We start from the raw sequence: 17972 nt of genomic DNA, 5'->3' as shown, positions 1-17972 counted from the left end.
ATAATGGACTCCGTTGCCCTTGACAATCAACCGTTCTGTCGTGAGTGATGCTGGCTTTCGCCGACTAGTCAAGCAACTGTACACTACCAGGTTCGCTATTTTTCAGATGTTGCCCTAACGGAGTTACACAGTAATAGGCCCTCATTAAGGGCTGTAAGTCATGTAACAATGTCAGGCGGCTTCGTAAAATGTTATTCAAGCCCATCAGCGAAGTGCTATGGATGGTATTGTGCTTCCCTAGATGCTGAGAAAGCATTTGACCGTGTGGAGCGGTCCTACCCATTCTTTGCTCTGACTAAATTTTGTCTTGGGGACAACTTCATAAAATATGTTAAAGTTTTATATGATGACCCTCAGGCTGCTGTCCTTACTAATGGGCAAGGTCAAATAGCTTCTCTGCACACAGAGGTACCGGACAAGGCTGTCTTTTGTCCCCTCTCCTATTTGCACTCGCTATGGAACCACTGGCTGAGGCCATCAGCGTAATGCCTGCTATACAGGGCCTGCTCATTGGTGACGTTCATCATAAAATAAGCTTGTACACTGAGGATGCTCGGATATTCATCTCTAGACCCGAGACTTCAATTACATCTCTTGTTAATATTAAATTATTCAGTGAATTCTCAGGCTACAAGATTAACTTAACTAAATCAGAGGCTATGCCACTTGGTAGCCTTCATTCTGTACCCATTACCTCTCCCCCCTTTTAAAATGGTCTCCCTCAGGTTTTACGTATCTGGGTATATTTGTAACTCCTAAATTCCAGCAAATGTACAAAGCCAATTTTGTTCCCTTGTTTGATACAATAAGACAGGATATGGAGCGCAGGAACTCTTCTGATTTCATGGTTGGGTAGAATATCCCTCCTGAAAATGAACATTTTACCTAGACTACTTCACCCAATCCAAATGATCCCAGTCTGACTCTCCAATAAGGTAACAAAAGATGTAATTGGCTGGCTAAGTTCCCTCATATGGTTAAAACGCAAGCCAAGACTTAAGATGGCAGTATTACAGCTGCCAGGCTCTGGGGGGGGGGGGGGGGGGGGGGGTCTTGGACCTGCCCAATATCAGGTTCAATCAGTGGTGTGCTCACCTAAGTTATATTTCTGACTGGATCATAAATGATGACTATTTGGTTAGACATTGAGACTTTCAAAATACCCCTTACAGGATCTTTTATTTTTCAGAAGTTTCAAGTCTGTAAAGGATCACTGCAATAACCCCATTATGCTTAACACACTCAAATCATGGAGATCAGTTCGACTTTTTTGGGGAAGGTCCAAACTAACCTCTGCTCTTACCCCAATTCTTAACCCAGATTTTGATCCAGGATTGCTGGATGTTGGCTTTAACTTTTTACTTAATAGGGGCATAGGCAGACTAAATGGTTAATTTGCTGATAAGATTGTCAATAGAGTAGATGGTTGAGAAATATCGACTCCCAAAGCAGGACTTTTCCCCGCTTTCTACGAGTAAGACGTATTTTGAAGAGCACCACCTTGATCGGCAACCCTGATGTGTCCGTCATTGAAAGAACGCTTTTTTCCCCCACAAAGAAATGTCTACGTTTGTTTTGATGTTGAGGTCCTTTTCTACTGTAGACAGAGGGTGAAACGAGTGTGGGAGAAAGAATTGTCTGTTACTATTGACGAAGACATGTGGGAGGACATTTGGAGATTTACAGATATTGTTTTTGCATTCGTACGAGCAATCTAGTTAATACACAGATTGCATATAACCCCAAATCACAGACGTGCTTTCAGTCCCTCTTCCTCCTCACCTCAGTGTCTTAAAATGTAAGACTGATACAGGCACCCTAACATATTGTTTATGGTCATGTTCCAAATTAATAAAGATACTGGTCTAGTGTTCTGGATTTTTCGGGGGGGGGGGGGGCTAGTTGGACCTAGTTTCTTTACAGTTAGGTCTCCCTAGTAAGCATGTTACGTCTATGGGTAAGAGGAGGCTTAACATCCTTACTTTTGCAGCGAGGAAAAACATCCTCTTACAGCGGATTAGTGATAAGGTCCGTTCTATTAAAGATTGGCATAAGATACTATTTGAATGGGTGCCATTGGAATATCTGACATGTACATTGCATTCTAAAACAGATCAGTTCTACAAAGTACGGGAACCCTACCTAAATTATCTTGAACCTGATTTATCAGCTATTATGCTGCAAGGATTTCCTTGGAAAGTACAGTGTAATTCTGAAAACAGGGCCAACACAGAATTGTGGTGATCTAAATTCTTTATTTAAACTGAGCTTGTGTTTAAAATGTATGTATTGAGAGATGCAATGACGGGGACGTGGGTGAGAATGGAGGGGAAGATTGTATACGTATATATATGTATGCAGGTGTGTGGAAGTGTGCGCTGTTTTTTTTTTTGCTCCGTCATCTCAATATGGGTGAAAATTGTGAAATTCCAATAAATAAATAAAATACTGTTACAAAAACAATTACGACGCACAAAACTATTTAGGCAACATGGATCTTGATCCAGGAGGGGATAGAATGGTACCCAGACTAGTCTTTAGCTAACAATCCACTAAATGTCATTGCTGAAAGGCAAGTCTCGATATGCAGCTGGATTTACAGCAGAGTTCCTCATTGGTTGTTGGAAATAACATTATTATTAACAACGTGGAGCCTTAAATAAAATTAGAACAAAGCCAAAAAACATTTAGCTGTTAGCGAGGCAAGTTTTATTTTGAGGCTTAAAATCAAAGCAAAAAGAGGTTGTGGTTGGAATTGCAGTATTTAGATTAAACCAGTCTGTTAACAGTTACCAGGTTACGTCTGGACAAACAAAAAAAATGGCTGCTTAGCAATATCTGCATAATCTTTGTGATTGAGAGATGGCCGTGAGGGTGATCAAATCAGGATCAACTCCTCAAGCTCATTAATGATAGAAATGTTCATATTTGAAGATGGCAGAAAGGCCAGTCACTTTGCAATGACAAGGAGTGGAATGTTAGCTAAAGATACTGGTACTTAGGCTAGAATGTCTTTGCTCTAACCAAGAGGCTTGACATCTAGCCACTAAAGCTAGCAAGTTAGCAAACAAAATGCAAAGCTATAGCCATGAGCTGGATATCATTTGACACATTTTAGATTTCTTATAGTTATAAGCAGTGGCGGTTTTTAACCCCGCCCCAAAACCAGTTTTGAAAATCATACCGTCGGTATTTCGAAGAGAAACCATGGCCTAACCTTCACAATAATCCTTGCGTTCACAGTCCGATTACTTGCAGTTAAGCTACCTTAAAACTCAAACAGCAGTCTAAGGCCTTCCACTAGCAAGTTCGTAAGAAGTTACAGAATAGCTGTAGGCTAATATGGAAATGGATGAAAGACGGTAACAAAACACGCTTAAGCGCTCAGCTATTTTAACTTCTCAGCCAAGAAAGATTAGAGACTTGATCTTATTAAAAGCAGCTCTGCTCCAACTAGACAACCCCATCGGCCTTACAAGAAATTCAATAATAATCTTATAACTTCAGAAAATAACTCCCACTGGATTCCCTGTCCAATAAAAAAAAAAAAAAAAAAAAGCCAATTCGTTTTTTGGACAATTGATTGTCTTTGACCCCTCCACTACCTCCTCCAGCCTGGTTGAATGGCTGTGGACTACTTTCCCTCTGCTTCCTTCCCCCTCGCTCCATGAAGGTGCGCTCTCCCACAGCGAAACTGCTGACTTTTGTCAGTGAGTGAAGGTGCCCTTCTGCCCCCACCAACCGATGGCTGTCGGAATTCCTAGCACAATCAGGCCTCCGCCCATCAAGTCCATCCCAGAGAGAGGGGCTATATCCCGGATAAACGCAAACTCAGTTGACTCATTTTATATTTTTAAGCTGTTGTGGCCGTCAAATCCACTGCTAGGTTAATTATTCCGCACTGCGCGAATACTAACCATCCTCTCAGGGAGCAACGTGAGAATGAAATATTATCACCTGGCAACGAGGGACTTGCTTTTTTTTTGTACATCAGCAGATTAGGTCCCTTAGATTCCGACCATCATTCATGCCCTAGATTCTTGCAGTTTCTCTTCACCGGGATGTTAGGCCAAAGCGAGGTGGAGGCGAAAGTTGAAGCGTAACATTGACAGCCAGGCGTGCACTCACACTACCGAAACTCAGCAATCATTCGGAGAGGATCTCACCTAGGGCGGCATATCGGCCAGGACCTGATCTTAATTTATACACTAATCAGAAGAGATTCCATATCAAAATGATACCATGCCAGGTTGGCGAGGATTGGCCCATTGTCCATTTGACACAACATTAGAACATAGGCCTCAGAGCCAGAACCTTGGTCAACACATCCAATCTTTAAAGACTGCTTGCAAAAAAAAAAATGAAAACGTGCATTGTAAATATTATTTTTTTGCCGAAGTGCCATAGCCTATAGCGCTCTACACCCCGCGCATCTAGCAATGAGCTGCTCAAGCAACAAAAAGGACAGATGGAAAGAGATGCAAAACATTTAATAGACAGTTAGCAAAACAATTGCTTATAATCAAATGGATTTATAAAGCCCTTTTTACATCAGCAGATGTCACAAAGTGCTATACAGAAACCCAGCATAATCAGTAGCAAACACTCCGGCTATTAGGTAAAGTGCATCTACATAAAAGATAAGACACAACAAAAAAAAAATCTGAAAATGACTGTAGGCCTATTTAAAATGATTTTGGAAGCAATTTAACATTTTCATTATGGTCTCCAACCATAACCGTCAGTTACACTGTTATTCAATTACGTCACAGCCCTACCTGTGGGTAGGAAGACTATACAGAGAGAGAGAGCGGGAGAAAGAACTGACGGGAGCACAGCAATTGTGAGCTGTTTAAAATGCCAGTTAAAAGTCCAGCAAGTGTGTGTAGTCTGAGGGAGAAGATGTAAAAGAAAAACAAGCCTGGGGATTTCTTGGCAGAATACTACCATACATGTTTTGCAAGCGATATGATTTATCCCATTGCACTAGTTCAGTAACCCCCCCCCCCCCCCCAACCGCATAAATTAACCCGAACAGCCTCACAGAGACCTCTAAAAGTCTATGGCGTCATCTCCCTCACCCCATGATGCTGGTCTTCTCCAGGCTGACACTGATATTTAAGGCCACTTGGGGCTTAGAGGTAAGCAATCAATCAGATTAACAAATACTCCAGCGCACAGTCGTCCTCCATCGCGTCGAAGCTGCGTGGCATCTGGGCTGTTGACAGGAAGAGGCTCTCGTTAGGCAGCCTCCGTAGCACACTTTCAGAATCACACCATTAGGTACGCCTATGTATATTTAAATTTGGTAGCAATGGGGGAACGTCAGCGATTGCCAATTCCGTGCAATTAACTCAACCACAATCCCCATCCCGGCTGTGCATAGCGTCGACCATCCTCATGAACTGCAATGAGGGTTGTTATGGATTGGAGGACTTTGTTCTTGGCTACAGATGGCAACGACTCCACAAAACCCGCTCTAACACTATTCGCACTCGTAACAAAAATAAAAAACAGCAAGAGGCTTACTCAATGAGGTCGAAGTCAACAAAACAGGAATGCATGTGCTTTGTAGTGGGTTGCCAGATTCCGCAGTCTATATGTGAATGGAATAACCCAAAAACAAACAAATGTTTATATGCCAGGAGAGCTTTTTGTGTTCCCCGATGGCTCCCCTGAGCTCTAAGCTCCTTCCTGCCAGCTCAGCTCCTACGCGTGTTGCCACAACCGCACACGTCAGCCATAACTCCTCACCCACCTCCCCTGGGTACATGGGAAATGGAAGTTCATCATGGGCTTAGCATCAAGGGCCATGATTGAAGACAATAGGAGAATAAAGTGGTGTATTTGGTCATTACCTCTGAATTGGGTGTGATTCGAATTTGGTTATGCCTGGGACTGGAGTCTAACGGAAGCCAGAACAGCATCTTTGGCATTGAAAATGTGCTTCAAAGAAACACACGGCGATCTCACAAAGCTGCCGGTCTTCATCTACAGGAGTGTCGATACAAGCCCAACAAAAGGTTCCTTTTTACATGTCAATTCAATGATCATCAGGATAAATGTGATTTTTATTCGATGCGTCACTTCCAAGAGGGTGGGTAGAGTGATCCAATGCGAAGATTCTTTCAACATGAGCACTCACTATCCAGAGTATTGTTTAAATGATGCTTTTGTTTGTTTTAAATCACAAAAATTCCATCTCCTTGGTTAATTACCTATTTCTTGAGGTATATGCAATTCTGGCCTCGGGCTGCATTTGATGATGTAGGCTAAACACACCTGGAACTGAAGAGCCACCGCTCTGGTAGGCCCAAATTCATTGCTGGGCATCAAATCAAGCCTCTTGCCCTGTGCTCCAAACAACGCATTATAGGGACTCTGAAAATGTATTTTTACAAAGTTTGCCACCCACTGCAGTTAATCGGGCACTGCATATTTCATTATCTGTTGGACAGATGGCTGCGGCGGCGATGCTGCAGGGAATAAACGTAGGTTTTGGGACACTCTTCAGCCAAGCCTCTATTAGATACATCTATCAGAATTAGATCCTTACCACATAACACATTAGAGTAACTGTTCACAGTAAGTTGCACTCTCCCTGCTTCAAGCAATTTGCTTAGATACATGTTCAAGATACATGTTCGATAGGGGGGGGGGGGGGACATTGATGACTAAGCCAATAATGAGATCGAATAGCTTGACGAAACAACTCCATTTGGCATATCGTCTGCTGCCGAGGGGGACCTTGAAAACAGGTTCTCCTAGACAGCTCAGAGGCCATTAAATGTGCATGATACATTTGTATAAAGAAAACCTTGTGCGTTAGGCTATGTCATATAAGAAATACATGAGCATCGGGATGCATCTCTGTTTATGACTTATGGTGCAATAAGGGGATAACTAAACACCTTCGAATGAGTGATTTAGAAGACATCTGAAAAGAAAAGTAGCATTGTTGTTGGCCTTCATTGCATATTTCAAAGAGAAAGGTAGATAGAAGGGTGACCTAAAGGCTACTCTTCGTAATACCAATTATCACTGATGACTTCTGCCGCTCTCACTGCAGCTGGCCTATACACCAACATGAGATGCTAGAGAGTTCAGAAAGCATTGCTTCAGTTTAATCCACCTATGAGATCTTCATTCTGGAGGGAAATGAAAGGGTATAGCTGTGGCCTAAGGCCCGAGTGATTCACCCATATAACCTGGGCTCATCTGTCCTGGCAGAAGAGGGATTGCCGCCTGTTGTTTTACCGCTCAATAAAGGGTTAGCCTAATCAACTTAAGCCTCAGATCGCAGAGAGACAGACATGGTTGCCTGGCAAAGAATCCACCAGGCTCTCTTTCCCCCTCTCTCGCTCCCCCTCCCTCACCTTGAGCAAAGTGGCAGTTTGCAAGATCAAAAGGTGATTGAGATGCGCAGCGAGCGTCCATCTAGGGCTCAGGCTCCAGCCTTGGCGAGCAGACGAACCTATGGCACCATCGAGGTGGGTTTGTTGGTGTGCGTGTTTGGCCACAGATGAAACCCAGTGCTTAAACCTTTCCTGAACGCCCAGCTCATTATCTCTGACGGAAACTCTTCCTTCTCATTGCTCCTGACAGAATAGGCCCTGTTTTCTGAATCCCCAGGGGTGGGATAACAGGAGGATAGACTGATTCCAAGTTCCCTACATGTGCACTGTCTGAATAGAAGCAGAGAGGTTACCGCAGAGTTGGACGGAAATCAAACCTGTGAGTGATATTGAATGGCTCCATCAGAAGCTTGGCAAATGTTGAACAAAGTGAGAGAAATGTGGGAGGCAATAGAGGTGTCATTTCCCCAAAAAAGGGTGTGTAGGCCATCGCTTGGACTTCCAGCCTTGTGGTTTGAGTTTCAGTAAGCTCAATGACGCGCTTGCAATCCCCTCAGTCAGTCAACGCAGCATCTTGACAAATGAGATGAGCTGTAACGGTTTAAATGATCCAAGGGATGTTTTGGCAGCTGCCATCAATAAAAACATTTGACACAAACTTCTAGACGAAACATGACACTGATTGACGTAGCCTGGTGTTTCAAACAGGTAGCCTATGGACCAGATAAGGCAAATAAAATCAACTATACTATATCTGGGTCTTAGAGAGCAGGGCTGAAGGTAACAGTCTTGTCATGCCACTCACTGTTCCATCAAACAATGTTTGCATAGTTCAATATTAGCTTGGCATACTGCTGATAAATCCAATCTCGCATTCTGTTCTCGCTGTCGAGTAAAATGCTCTTGATTTATCGATCACAAGCATTTGGATGCTAAAAAAAAAAAAAACACAGAACAAGCCTCAACACAAACTTGATGTCATGAAAGAGAATTGATTTGAGGAAAGCTCCGAACGAACCCTCTAAGAATAGCAAGAGCGTTACAAAAATCTGCGGCTTCAAATAAGACGCATCCGGAAGAGCTTGATAGATGGGTTAATGATCTTCCCACCATCCTCAGGTTACCTAGTAAACCACACAGCGAGCTAACCATTTACCTTATAGAGAGGCTGGGGAACCATGTGACCACCCAAGGTAGCCCGTTAGGCAGCATACCAGACATATGCCAAAACAATGCAATTCTGTTGCATTTGGATTTGTCGCAAATGGCACCCCTTTCCCAATATAGTGCACTACTTTTGACCAGGGCCCATAGGGCGTCATTTGGGGCTCACAACAATTCTGCATTGAGTCTCCTTGCAATTTTACTGAGGAAGTCCTCTGGAGCTCTACTTGAAGGTACTTTATACAGATAGGTCTAGGCAAAGCCGGGTACTTAGTGTGGGAGAGGAATAATGGTAGTTGTGTGAAAAGTGCAACATTAGCCCAGGGTCTACCAATTACCCTTGCTTGTTAACATTGCATGCAGGCAAATACCCATAGACTCCAAGTGATTGTCCTAACATTAGCTAGCGAAACTACCTCTAACTTCCTTCATACTGGACACAGACAAAAATGGTATCCACAAGTGCATCTGACTCTGGGAAAGTAGATACAGGGCTCGTTGCCAAAATCCCTTTAAAAGAGGAGTGCACAGTAACACTGCCTAGGCAGAGTAACATGCACTTTATCTAAGGTAACGCATTAATTCAGATGTTTCACTTCAGTAGGGGCATTATTGCACAATCATGTACACTGCTAACCAATACTTAATGGTGCCACTACAGTAACAACAGTGTTGAGTATTGGCTAATAGCCCACATGAAATAAAAACACATCAGCTGTGATTTGAATGGGACACTGCAATGCTGATCTTAAAAAAAAAAAAATATGAATGGCAGGCAGCCGTTTGGACAGATAGACAATAGCAGAATAATCCGGAGTACAGTGTGTAAAGATGCCAAGAATAAACCGAGAGGAGACACCCCCTGGCTTCCGGGTTTTAATCCTGCTGTCATAAAAAGTGTCACGTTAAGTTGATTTGTATTATAAATTGGCAGTGCCCACATATTCAAGCTGGCCAGTGGCCATACATATATGTTAGGAGGCCAATAAAATTGTAATGAGCTGTACTTGCATGTCTATGCTAAAGTATCGATAATTACCACAACCTTCGGGTGTTTTTGAGGCTATAAATAAAACTCTAAAACCTGAGACGCAGACCAACATAGTTGGCAATGTTGTACCCAAAGTGAGAAGTGGCACTGACTGTCCTCTTGGAGCCACGATAACCGCGACTGACTAGGATACCCAACTTTGATGAGTGAATAAAGTAATGAAAGAAATATAAAGTTCTAGGCCTATTCCTCACGAGGAAATGTCCAAGATGTTCTGACTTCAGGACATTGCTTGCCTAGCTAATTTAGCTGGCTAACAATCTGCCAGCCTATTCATAATACTGAGAAAATTGTTGATTTGCAGGTTGTCCTGTGTTAACTATATAACGTCAGCTAGTTCGTTATTAACTAACTCATCGTTTTTCAAAGACCGTCCGGGGAAAGCAGGGAAAGTTTTGCAACCGGGAAGTTGTGCGCCATGAAAGTTGGCTACAAAAACAGCATTATGAGGTCAGGGAGACAGATCACGAGACATTACCATACAGTCAATGAAGCTAGGCATCAACCCATCTAGAACAGCAGCAAACATGACTCCGCTTCTGGCTAGCAATCCTATTGACAAACGCAACCAACGTTAGCTTTGGCTCGCTAGCTAATACTGTAGTTCGCTAATTAGCTAACGTTACTTACCATGGATCGAACTCGTGGATGATGCTCTCGAACCGGATCACTGCAAAAAGTCTAGAACTGAAGCCTGCCAACCAGGCCAGAAAAAGAATAGTAAACGAGAGTAAGGACTGCCACCCCGCTGGCTGTGCCAGTCCGCCAGAGAGGCCTCCTTTGCCCCCTCCTCCACCCACCGCGTTGGGTCGGCTGTTACCATGCAGCGATCCCCCGGCATTCGGAGACGCTTTGTGCTTGCCGTCCGTGGCTGTGTGCTGCTCCGCCATATTCTGCGTGGTTTGCGGCGTCGGTCGCGTTTGAAAGAGTAGTGAGCACCCTCCTGCCACGCTCCACTATCTCCCGCTATTCCCGTACAGCGCCCAAGATTTTGACGTGGTTTTGTCTCCTTATCTTCACTGTGTCCACCGGCTTTTTATTCACATTCGTCAGTGACAACCACCATTACATCGCACACGCTCTTGTAAAATTTAATCAGATCGGAGGGAATGGGCGGGACAATAGAAAACCCTGACAGCCTCTCACAGAACGACAGGTACAACAAGGCGGAGCCAAAGACTGCTGAGCGGTTGGATATTCAAAACCAATCCCGCGCAAGTACTATGATGACAGACCGATTTGATTACCAATGGAATATCAGAGCCTACACAAGAACGTTGAAAACCATGGAAATGTATAGTTTTTTTTTATTAAACAGTAACATGCGAAACATAAACAGAACAGCCAGAGGGATTCCACACAAAAATAAGAGAAAAAAACCAACATAAAATCCACATTATATCAATTCAAATACAGACATGTAGCGAATAAAAAAAAATACATTTTGTTTTGTATACGTTTTAATGACTCTAAATAGTTTTCCAAATCAGATTTTTAAAAATAAGAAAAGGGACTTTTTCTTCATAAATTTTGATTTGTGTATGAACATTTTTCCTAATAAAATAAAGAGATTTATGACATACTCACGTTCAATTGTGGAATCAGTGTGGTAAAATAATATGTCAAACTTAGAAATGTCAATGGTTGTATGCATTTTGTGGCCAAGATATTGTAGTTTTACATCAGTCCAGAACACTTCACTATGTAAACAATGACATAATAAATGTTCAATAGATTCAGTTTCTAGTTCACAAAAACTGCATTCACTGGTAACATCAGGTATATATTTAGAAATCAAGCTATTACACGGATAGAATCTATGGATAATCTTAAAAGAGATCTCCTTTACTTTATTGGTCACCATACATTTGTGTGGAGTGAGCCAAGCACGACGCCAGTTTACATCAAACGATGAAGCCCAACAAAATATCAAAGAGGGAATAGACTTCCTGTAGAAAATATCCCTTAATAAACGATTGTTGAATTTCTTATCTAGTAGACCTATGCCAATCACCTGGATATCGCTTACAATAGGAGATATTCCAAAATATGCATTATTCTGAAGTAAAGTTTTTATCCCACTAGGTATAGCTTTAATAACAGTGTCATATTCCTTGTTTGAAACCTCAAAGTTGTGTCTTTCCATAAATTCTCTCCACGTATATAGATTCCCACTAATACTAACTAATTGGCTGACAAGGACAATGTTTTTCGAGAACCAGTTACGGTAAAATAACATCTTGTTTGTATGTAATATCGACCCATTGTTCCATATAAAACATTTATGAGGTGAAAAGTTGTGTTTATACAGAAAAGCCCAGCACATTAAAGCCTGCTTGTGAAAAGCCGCCTATTTCACAGGAAGTTTACCCACAATATATGGACATTGTAGTAAAAAATTAAGCCCTCCGAGTTTCGGAAAAACAAAATGAGGTATAATATTCCAGAAACTTTGAGGATTTTTTATGTACCTTTTAACCCAGTTGACTTTGATGGGTTAAAAGGTATGGAATGGGTTGTCTTGTCTTGTAGACAAGAGAGAGACCGTAAGATTGAGATTAATCATTTTTAATGTGAAGTGATATTTCTATTGTCCTTGGATGTTCTCTGCTGGGGCATGGGTATTAATGAAGGTCAAATCAAATCAAATTTTATTGGCCACATACACATGTTTAGCAGATGTTATTGTGGGTGTAGTGAAATGCTTGTGTTTCTAGCTCCAACAGTGCAGTAATATCTAACAAGTAATATCTAACAATTTCACAACAATACACACAATACATACAAATCTAAAGTAAATGAATGGAATTAAAAATATATAAATATTTGGACGAGCAATGTCGGAGCGGCATAGACTAAAATACAATAGAATAGAACACAGTATATACATATGAGATGAGTAATGCAAAATGTGTAAACATCATTAAAGTGACTTGTGTTCCATTATTAAAGTTGCCAGTGATTTCAAGTCACTGGCCATGTGTTCTCATCACTATCTGTCCCCCAGCAAAGACAAAAGTACACCATACATCATTGTGTAACTTAGGTATACAGTGCATTCGGAAAGTATTCAGACCCCTTGACTTTTTCCAAGTTTTGTTACGTTCCAGCCTTATTCTAAAATAGATTGAATCATTTTTTTCCCCTCATCAATCTACACACAATACCCCATAATGACAAAGCAAAAACAGGTTGTTAGACATTTTTGCAAATGTATTAAAATGAATAAACTGAAATATCACATTTACATAACTATTCCGACCCAGCAATTACAGCCTTGAGTTTTCTTGGGTATGACGCTACAAGCTTGGCACACATGTATTTGGGGAGTTTCTTGATTTCCTCTCTGCAGATCCACTCATGCTCTGTCAGGTTGGATGGGGAGCGTTGCTGCACAGCTATTTCCAGGTCTCTCCAGAGATGTTCGATTGGGTTCAAGTCCGGGCTCTAGCTGGGCCACTAAAGGACATTCAGAGACTTGTCCCGAAGCCACTCCTGCTTTGTCTTGGCTGTGTGCTTAGGGTCATTTTATTTAACCTTTATTTAACTAGGCAAGTCAGTTAAGACCAAATTCTTATTTACAATGATGGCCAACCAAAAGGCAAAAGGCCTCCTGCGTGGACGGGTGCTGGGATTAAAAATAGAAAATATAGGACAAAACACACATCACGACAAGAGAGACACCACAACACTACATAAAGAGAGACCTAAGACAACAACACAGCATGGCAGCAACACATAACAACACAGCATGGTAGCAACACAACATGACAACAACATGGTAGCAACACGACATAGCAGCAGCACAACATGGTACAAACATTATTGGGCACAGACAACAGCACAGAGGGCAATAAGGTAGAAACAACAATACATCAAGCGAAGCAGCCACAAACTGTCAGTAAGAGTGTCCATGATTGAGTCTTTGAATGAAGAGATGGAGATAAAATTGTCCAGTTTGAGTGTTTTTTTGCAGCTCATTCTAGTCGCTAGCTGAAGCGAACTGAAAAGACGAGCGACCCAGGGAATTGTGTGCTTTGGGGACCTTTAACATAATGTGACTGGCAGAAGGGGTTTTGTGTGTGGAGAATGAGGGCAGCAGTAGATATCTCAGATAGGGGGGAGTGAGGCCTAAGAGGGTTTTATAAATAAGCAACAACCAGTGGGTCTTGCGACGGGTATACAAAGATGACCAGTTTACAGAGGAGTATAGAGTGCACTGATGTGTCCTATAAGGAGCATTGATGGCAAATCTGATGGCCGAATGGTAATGTCCTTCTAGCTGCTTGAGAGCACCCTTACCTTCCGATCCATAAATTACATCTCCGTAATCTAGCATGGGTAGGATGGTCATCTGAATCAGGGTTAATTTGGCAGATGGGGTGAAAGAGGAGCGACTACGATAGAAGAAGCCAAGTCTAGATTTAACTTTAGCCTGCAGCTTTGATATGTGCTCAGAGAAGGACAGTGTACCGTCTAGCCATACTCCCAAGTACTTGTATGAGGTGACTGCCTCAAGCGCTAAACCCTCAGAAGTAGTAATCACATCGGTGGGGAGAGGGGCATTCTCGTTGTCCTGTTGGAAGGGGAACCTTCACCCTAGTCTGAGATCCTGAGTGCTTTGGAGCAGGTTTTCATCAAGGATCTCTCTGTACTTTGCTCTGTTCATCTTTCCCTCGATCCCTCCCAGGCCCTAACGCTGAAAAACATCCCCACAGCATGATGCTGCCACCACCATGCCTCACCGTTTGGATGGTGCCAGGTTTCCTCCAGACGGGATGCTTGGCATTCAGGCCAAAGAGTTCAATCTTGGTTTCATCAGACGAGAGAATCTTGTTTCCAATGGTCTGAGAGTCCTTTAGGTGCCTTTTGGCAAACTCAAGCGGGCTGTCATGTGCCTTTTACTGAGGAGTCGCTTCCATCTGGCCACTCTACCATAAAGTCCTGATTGGTGGAGTGCTGCAGAGATGGTTGTCCTTCTGGTAGGTTCTCCCATCTCCACAGAAGAACTCTGGAGCTCTATCAGAGTGACCATCAGGTTCTTGGTCACCTCCCTGACCAAGGCCCTTCTCCCCAGATTGCTCAGTTTGTCTGGGCGGCCAGCTCTAGGAAGAGTCTTGGTGGTTCCAAACTTCTTCTATTATGGAATGACGGAGGCCACTGTGTTCTTGGGGACCTTCAATGCTGCAGAATTTTTTTGGTACACTTCCCAAGATCTGTGCCTCCACACAATCCTGTCTCGGAGCTCTACAGACAATTCCTTCGACCTCAAAGCTTGGTTTTTGCTCTGACATGCACTGTCTACTGTGGGACCTTATATAGACAGGTGTGTGCCTTTCCAAATCATGTCCAATCAATTGAATTTACCACAGGTGGACTCCAATCAAGTTGTTGAAACATCTCAAGGATGATCAATGGAAACAGGATGCACCTGAGCTCAATTTCGAGTCTCTTACAAAGGGTCTGAATACTTATGTAAATGAGGTATTTCTGTTTTAAATTTGGATAAATTTGGAAACATTTCTAAAAACCTGTTATGGGGTATTGTGTGTAGATTGATGAGGAACCAAATGTATTTAAGTATTTAATCAATTTTAGAATAAGGCTGTAATGTAACAAAATGTGGAACAATCTGAATACTTTCCGAATGCACTGTAGCTCTCTGGATAGTACAGTTTACAGCTTTTATTCTACTCTTTTTACATAAGGAGGCATCAACAGAGAAAATGGGTGAGTTTTTTTTTTTATTGAGTGTGATACGATTGATTGAAGATCAATAGATTTAATGATTGGTTGATTTAAAGGCTATAATATTGGATATAATATTGTGCAAAATCAAACATATTCATCACAATATTTTCCATGAGAGAAGAAAGACTCATGGGTAGTTTACATCTTTGGAGGGAAAACTAATGTGGGTATTATAACAGTACTTATTACTATAATGCATACCACTTTATATTCAACTGATATAAATAAATCAAAAAAAGGTATAACTTAACTTGACACGTTGCTGGAATAGAGTATTTGTTGCATACTTGGCTGTTATGTTTATATTAGGTTCATAATTCAAGTCAAAATGCACAGTCCTTGCCCTTGAAAATATCTCTTCACAGCATTTTACCCTGAACAATAATGAAGTAGGCTTTTCTATGAACTACAAGGCCATTGAATATCATTTTTTAAACAGTGATCTTGAGAAACATTGAATATTAATAGATATAAAGAAGAATATGATATGAACATAATTCAATAGAGAGCCTATCTAGCAATCATTTTATTCAACTCACTTCCCTCCAATGCAAAATCTGTGTTCCCTCAGTGTGGTATAAATGACTGACTTGTTATACCTTATAACAACAACAGCACAATGAACACATAAGAGGCTATCAACTTTCACAGTCAATGTACAGAACAAGTGACCATTGGGTCACATAGAAAATGGAAAGAATATTCATTGTAGAACATTGGTGGGTAATTGCAGCTTGGGCCACCTTAACGGCGAGCCTGGATAGAGAGAGATAAGAGGGGGATAAAGAGAAGCAGATGAAGGATGGTGGGAAAGACAGGCACAGATTTAAGAGGGGAATTCAAGGAATGAACAAAGCAGCAAGATTGTATAGGCTGAGACAGGATAAAGAATAATAGACTAAGGGAGAACAGTATTAAAGAAAGAGTGATAGTGTGATGCCTTGCAGGTAGACCAGAATCGGATTAGGTCTGTAATAGACAAACCACTGCATAAGTGTGCTATTATCGCAGCTCAGAGCCAAAGGGTCGAATTCAGCTAGAGAAAGTGTCTCTCATTCATCACAAATGCCTGCATATTCCACAACAGTAACATTAGCCTCCACAACAGTAACATAATCTATGAAAAATACAATGCTGTGAAGATTGTTTCAATGGCATTGTCACAGCACAGACGAAAACAAGCTGCTTTGGGTCCAGATGCTGGACAGGGCAGATTCGCTTGCTTCTGTCTCCTGAGAGAGAGCCTTGAGTGTATGTTTGTTCCTCTCTGTCTTTCATTGTTTCTTGTTTACTGGCTTTCATTAGTTCTTTAAAGAGGCATGCCGCTAGAGAGAATATTTAAGACAGTCGGCAGGTGCTTACTCAACCACAAGGCCTTGCATACGAAGATTCAAGATGGCGGGAGTTCAGCTGGGCCTTCGCTCTTCAGCTTCCTTTCGGACGCTTTTCTTGGTAAGCCATTCTCGTTCAAGATGTCGGGTTGGGGGCTTAAAATTGAGGACGCAATCTGAGGTTCATAACTTACTTGTCATGGCTCACAAGTGTACACAAATAGGCATAAAAAGGGGTCAAAAATGCCCTCTTTGCTCTCAAGCAAAGCACAAAGATTTACAGTCATCGGTGGTGAGCAACTAGTCATGATCCTCTATTTGTCTGTTGGCTCATAAGGGATAAGCAGGGTCTGCTCTGAGGTTGAGAAGATAAAGAGGCCTGCTGGTGATACCACAATACCATCCAAATGAATGGGTATTTGAAACAGACATAGTCTGTCTGAGAGCTTTGGAGTAGAAGTCCCATTCTTTACATCTATCGATCGGTTCAAGCAATTTGTCGGGGTTTCACACAGTAGGCCTCCGATCATCTCAAATCACTCAAAATTGTGCTTCTTCTCGTTATGTAAGCTGGGGAAAGTCGCCGATGACCTCCCTCATTGCCACAGTTCTGAGAAATACGTATTTTGCAATGTGCTTTTTTAACGATGCCTCCAATTTCATGCAGATGGCGTGTGAATTGTAGTGCAGAGTGTTATCTGGTGGCACAATCTGTTATACTAGTTGGAAATCAAGAGGATTCAGAAAAGCAAACACATGAAGTTCCAGCATTAAACCACTTGCCTTGCCTTGCACAATAACCTAAAGAAGCTACATAAAAGCCAGGGCAAGTAACTTACCAAATTATATTATAAAAAGGACAATAATTTAACTAACATCACTTGCATGTAAAAACACAGAGACAGGATGTCTTGTCCTCTTTGGTTTATAACATAGCCAGATGTTTAGTCTATTCTTTAGAATCTTTTTAACTGCTTCTTTCTCTTATTATACAAGCTCGACAATTTACCAAATAGAGTTGGAAACGATTTCAATGTTTATGTATGAAAGCAGGGACTTTTAACAATATAACGGGCTTAACAGCATGCGTTGCTCCAGAGCCTGCACACATTGTCTCTATTGAGCTCTCCCTATTCTAACAGTGGTACAACCTCTGGAATGACACAGCATATGCAGCTGTACTGTCACAGTTGCGTGTATAAGTGGCAGGGAAGTCAGGCGCAGGAGAGTCAAATAGAGTGTAGAATGGAGTTTTTTAATTATAGTCCCAGTAATCTGCTCCATAACACTCATAGGAAAACATAAAACAAATATGGGTAC

At 41.9% G+C, this 17972-nt stretch overlaps 1 protein-coding gene across 1 annotated transcript in view; it reads right to left on the bottom strand.

The window, feature by feature from the left end:
* Positions 1–10686, bottom strand: part of LOC120027533 (dolichyl-diphosphooligosaccharide--protein glycosyltransferase subunit STT3B-like) — a 93155-nt gene extending 82469 nt beyond the window's left edge. Inside the window, exon 1 of the mRNA XM_038972512.1 lies at positions 10201–10686. Coding sequence (XP_038828440.1) covers positions 10201–10460 — 260 coding nt within the window. The 5' untranslated portion in view covers positions 10461–10686. The remainder of the gene's footprint in view (positions 1–10200) is intronic.
* Between the last annotated feature and the right edge of the window lie 7286 nt (positions 10687–17972).

Source organism: Salvelinus namaycush, chromosome 32, assembly GCF_016432855.1.
Source record: "Salvelinus namaycush isolate Seneca chromosome 32, SaNama_1.0, whole genome shotgun sequence".
NCBI lineage: Eukaryota > Metazoa > Chordata > Actinopteri > Salmoniformes > Salmonidae > Salvelinus > Salvelinus namaycush.
Note: the sequence above shows the minus strand (reverse complement) of the source record. Positions and strands in the feature narration are given on the sequence as shown.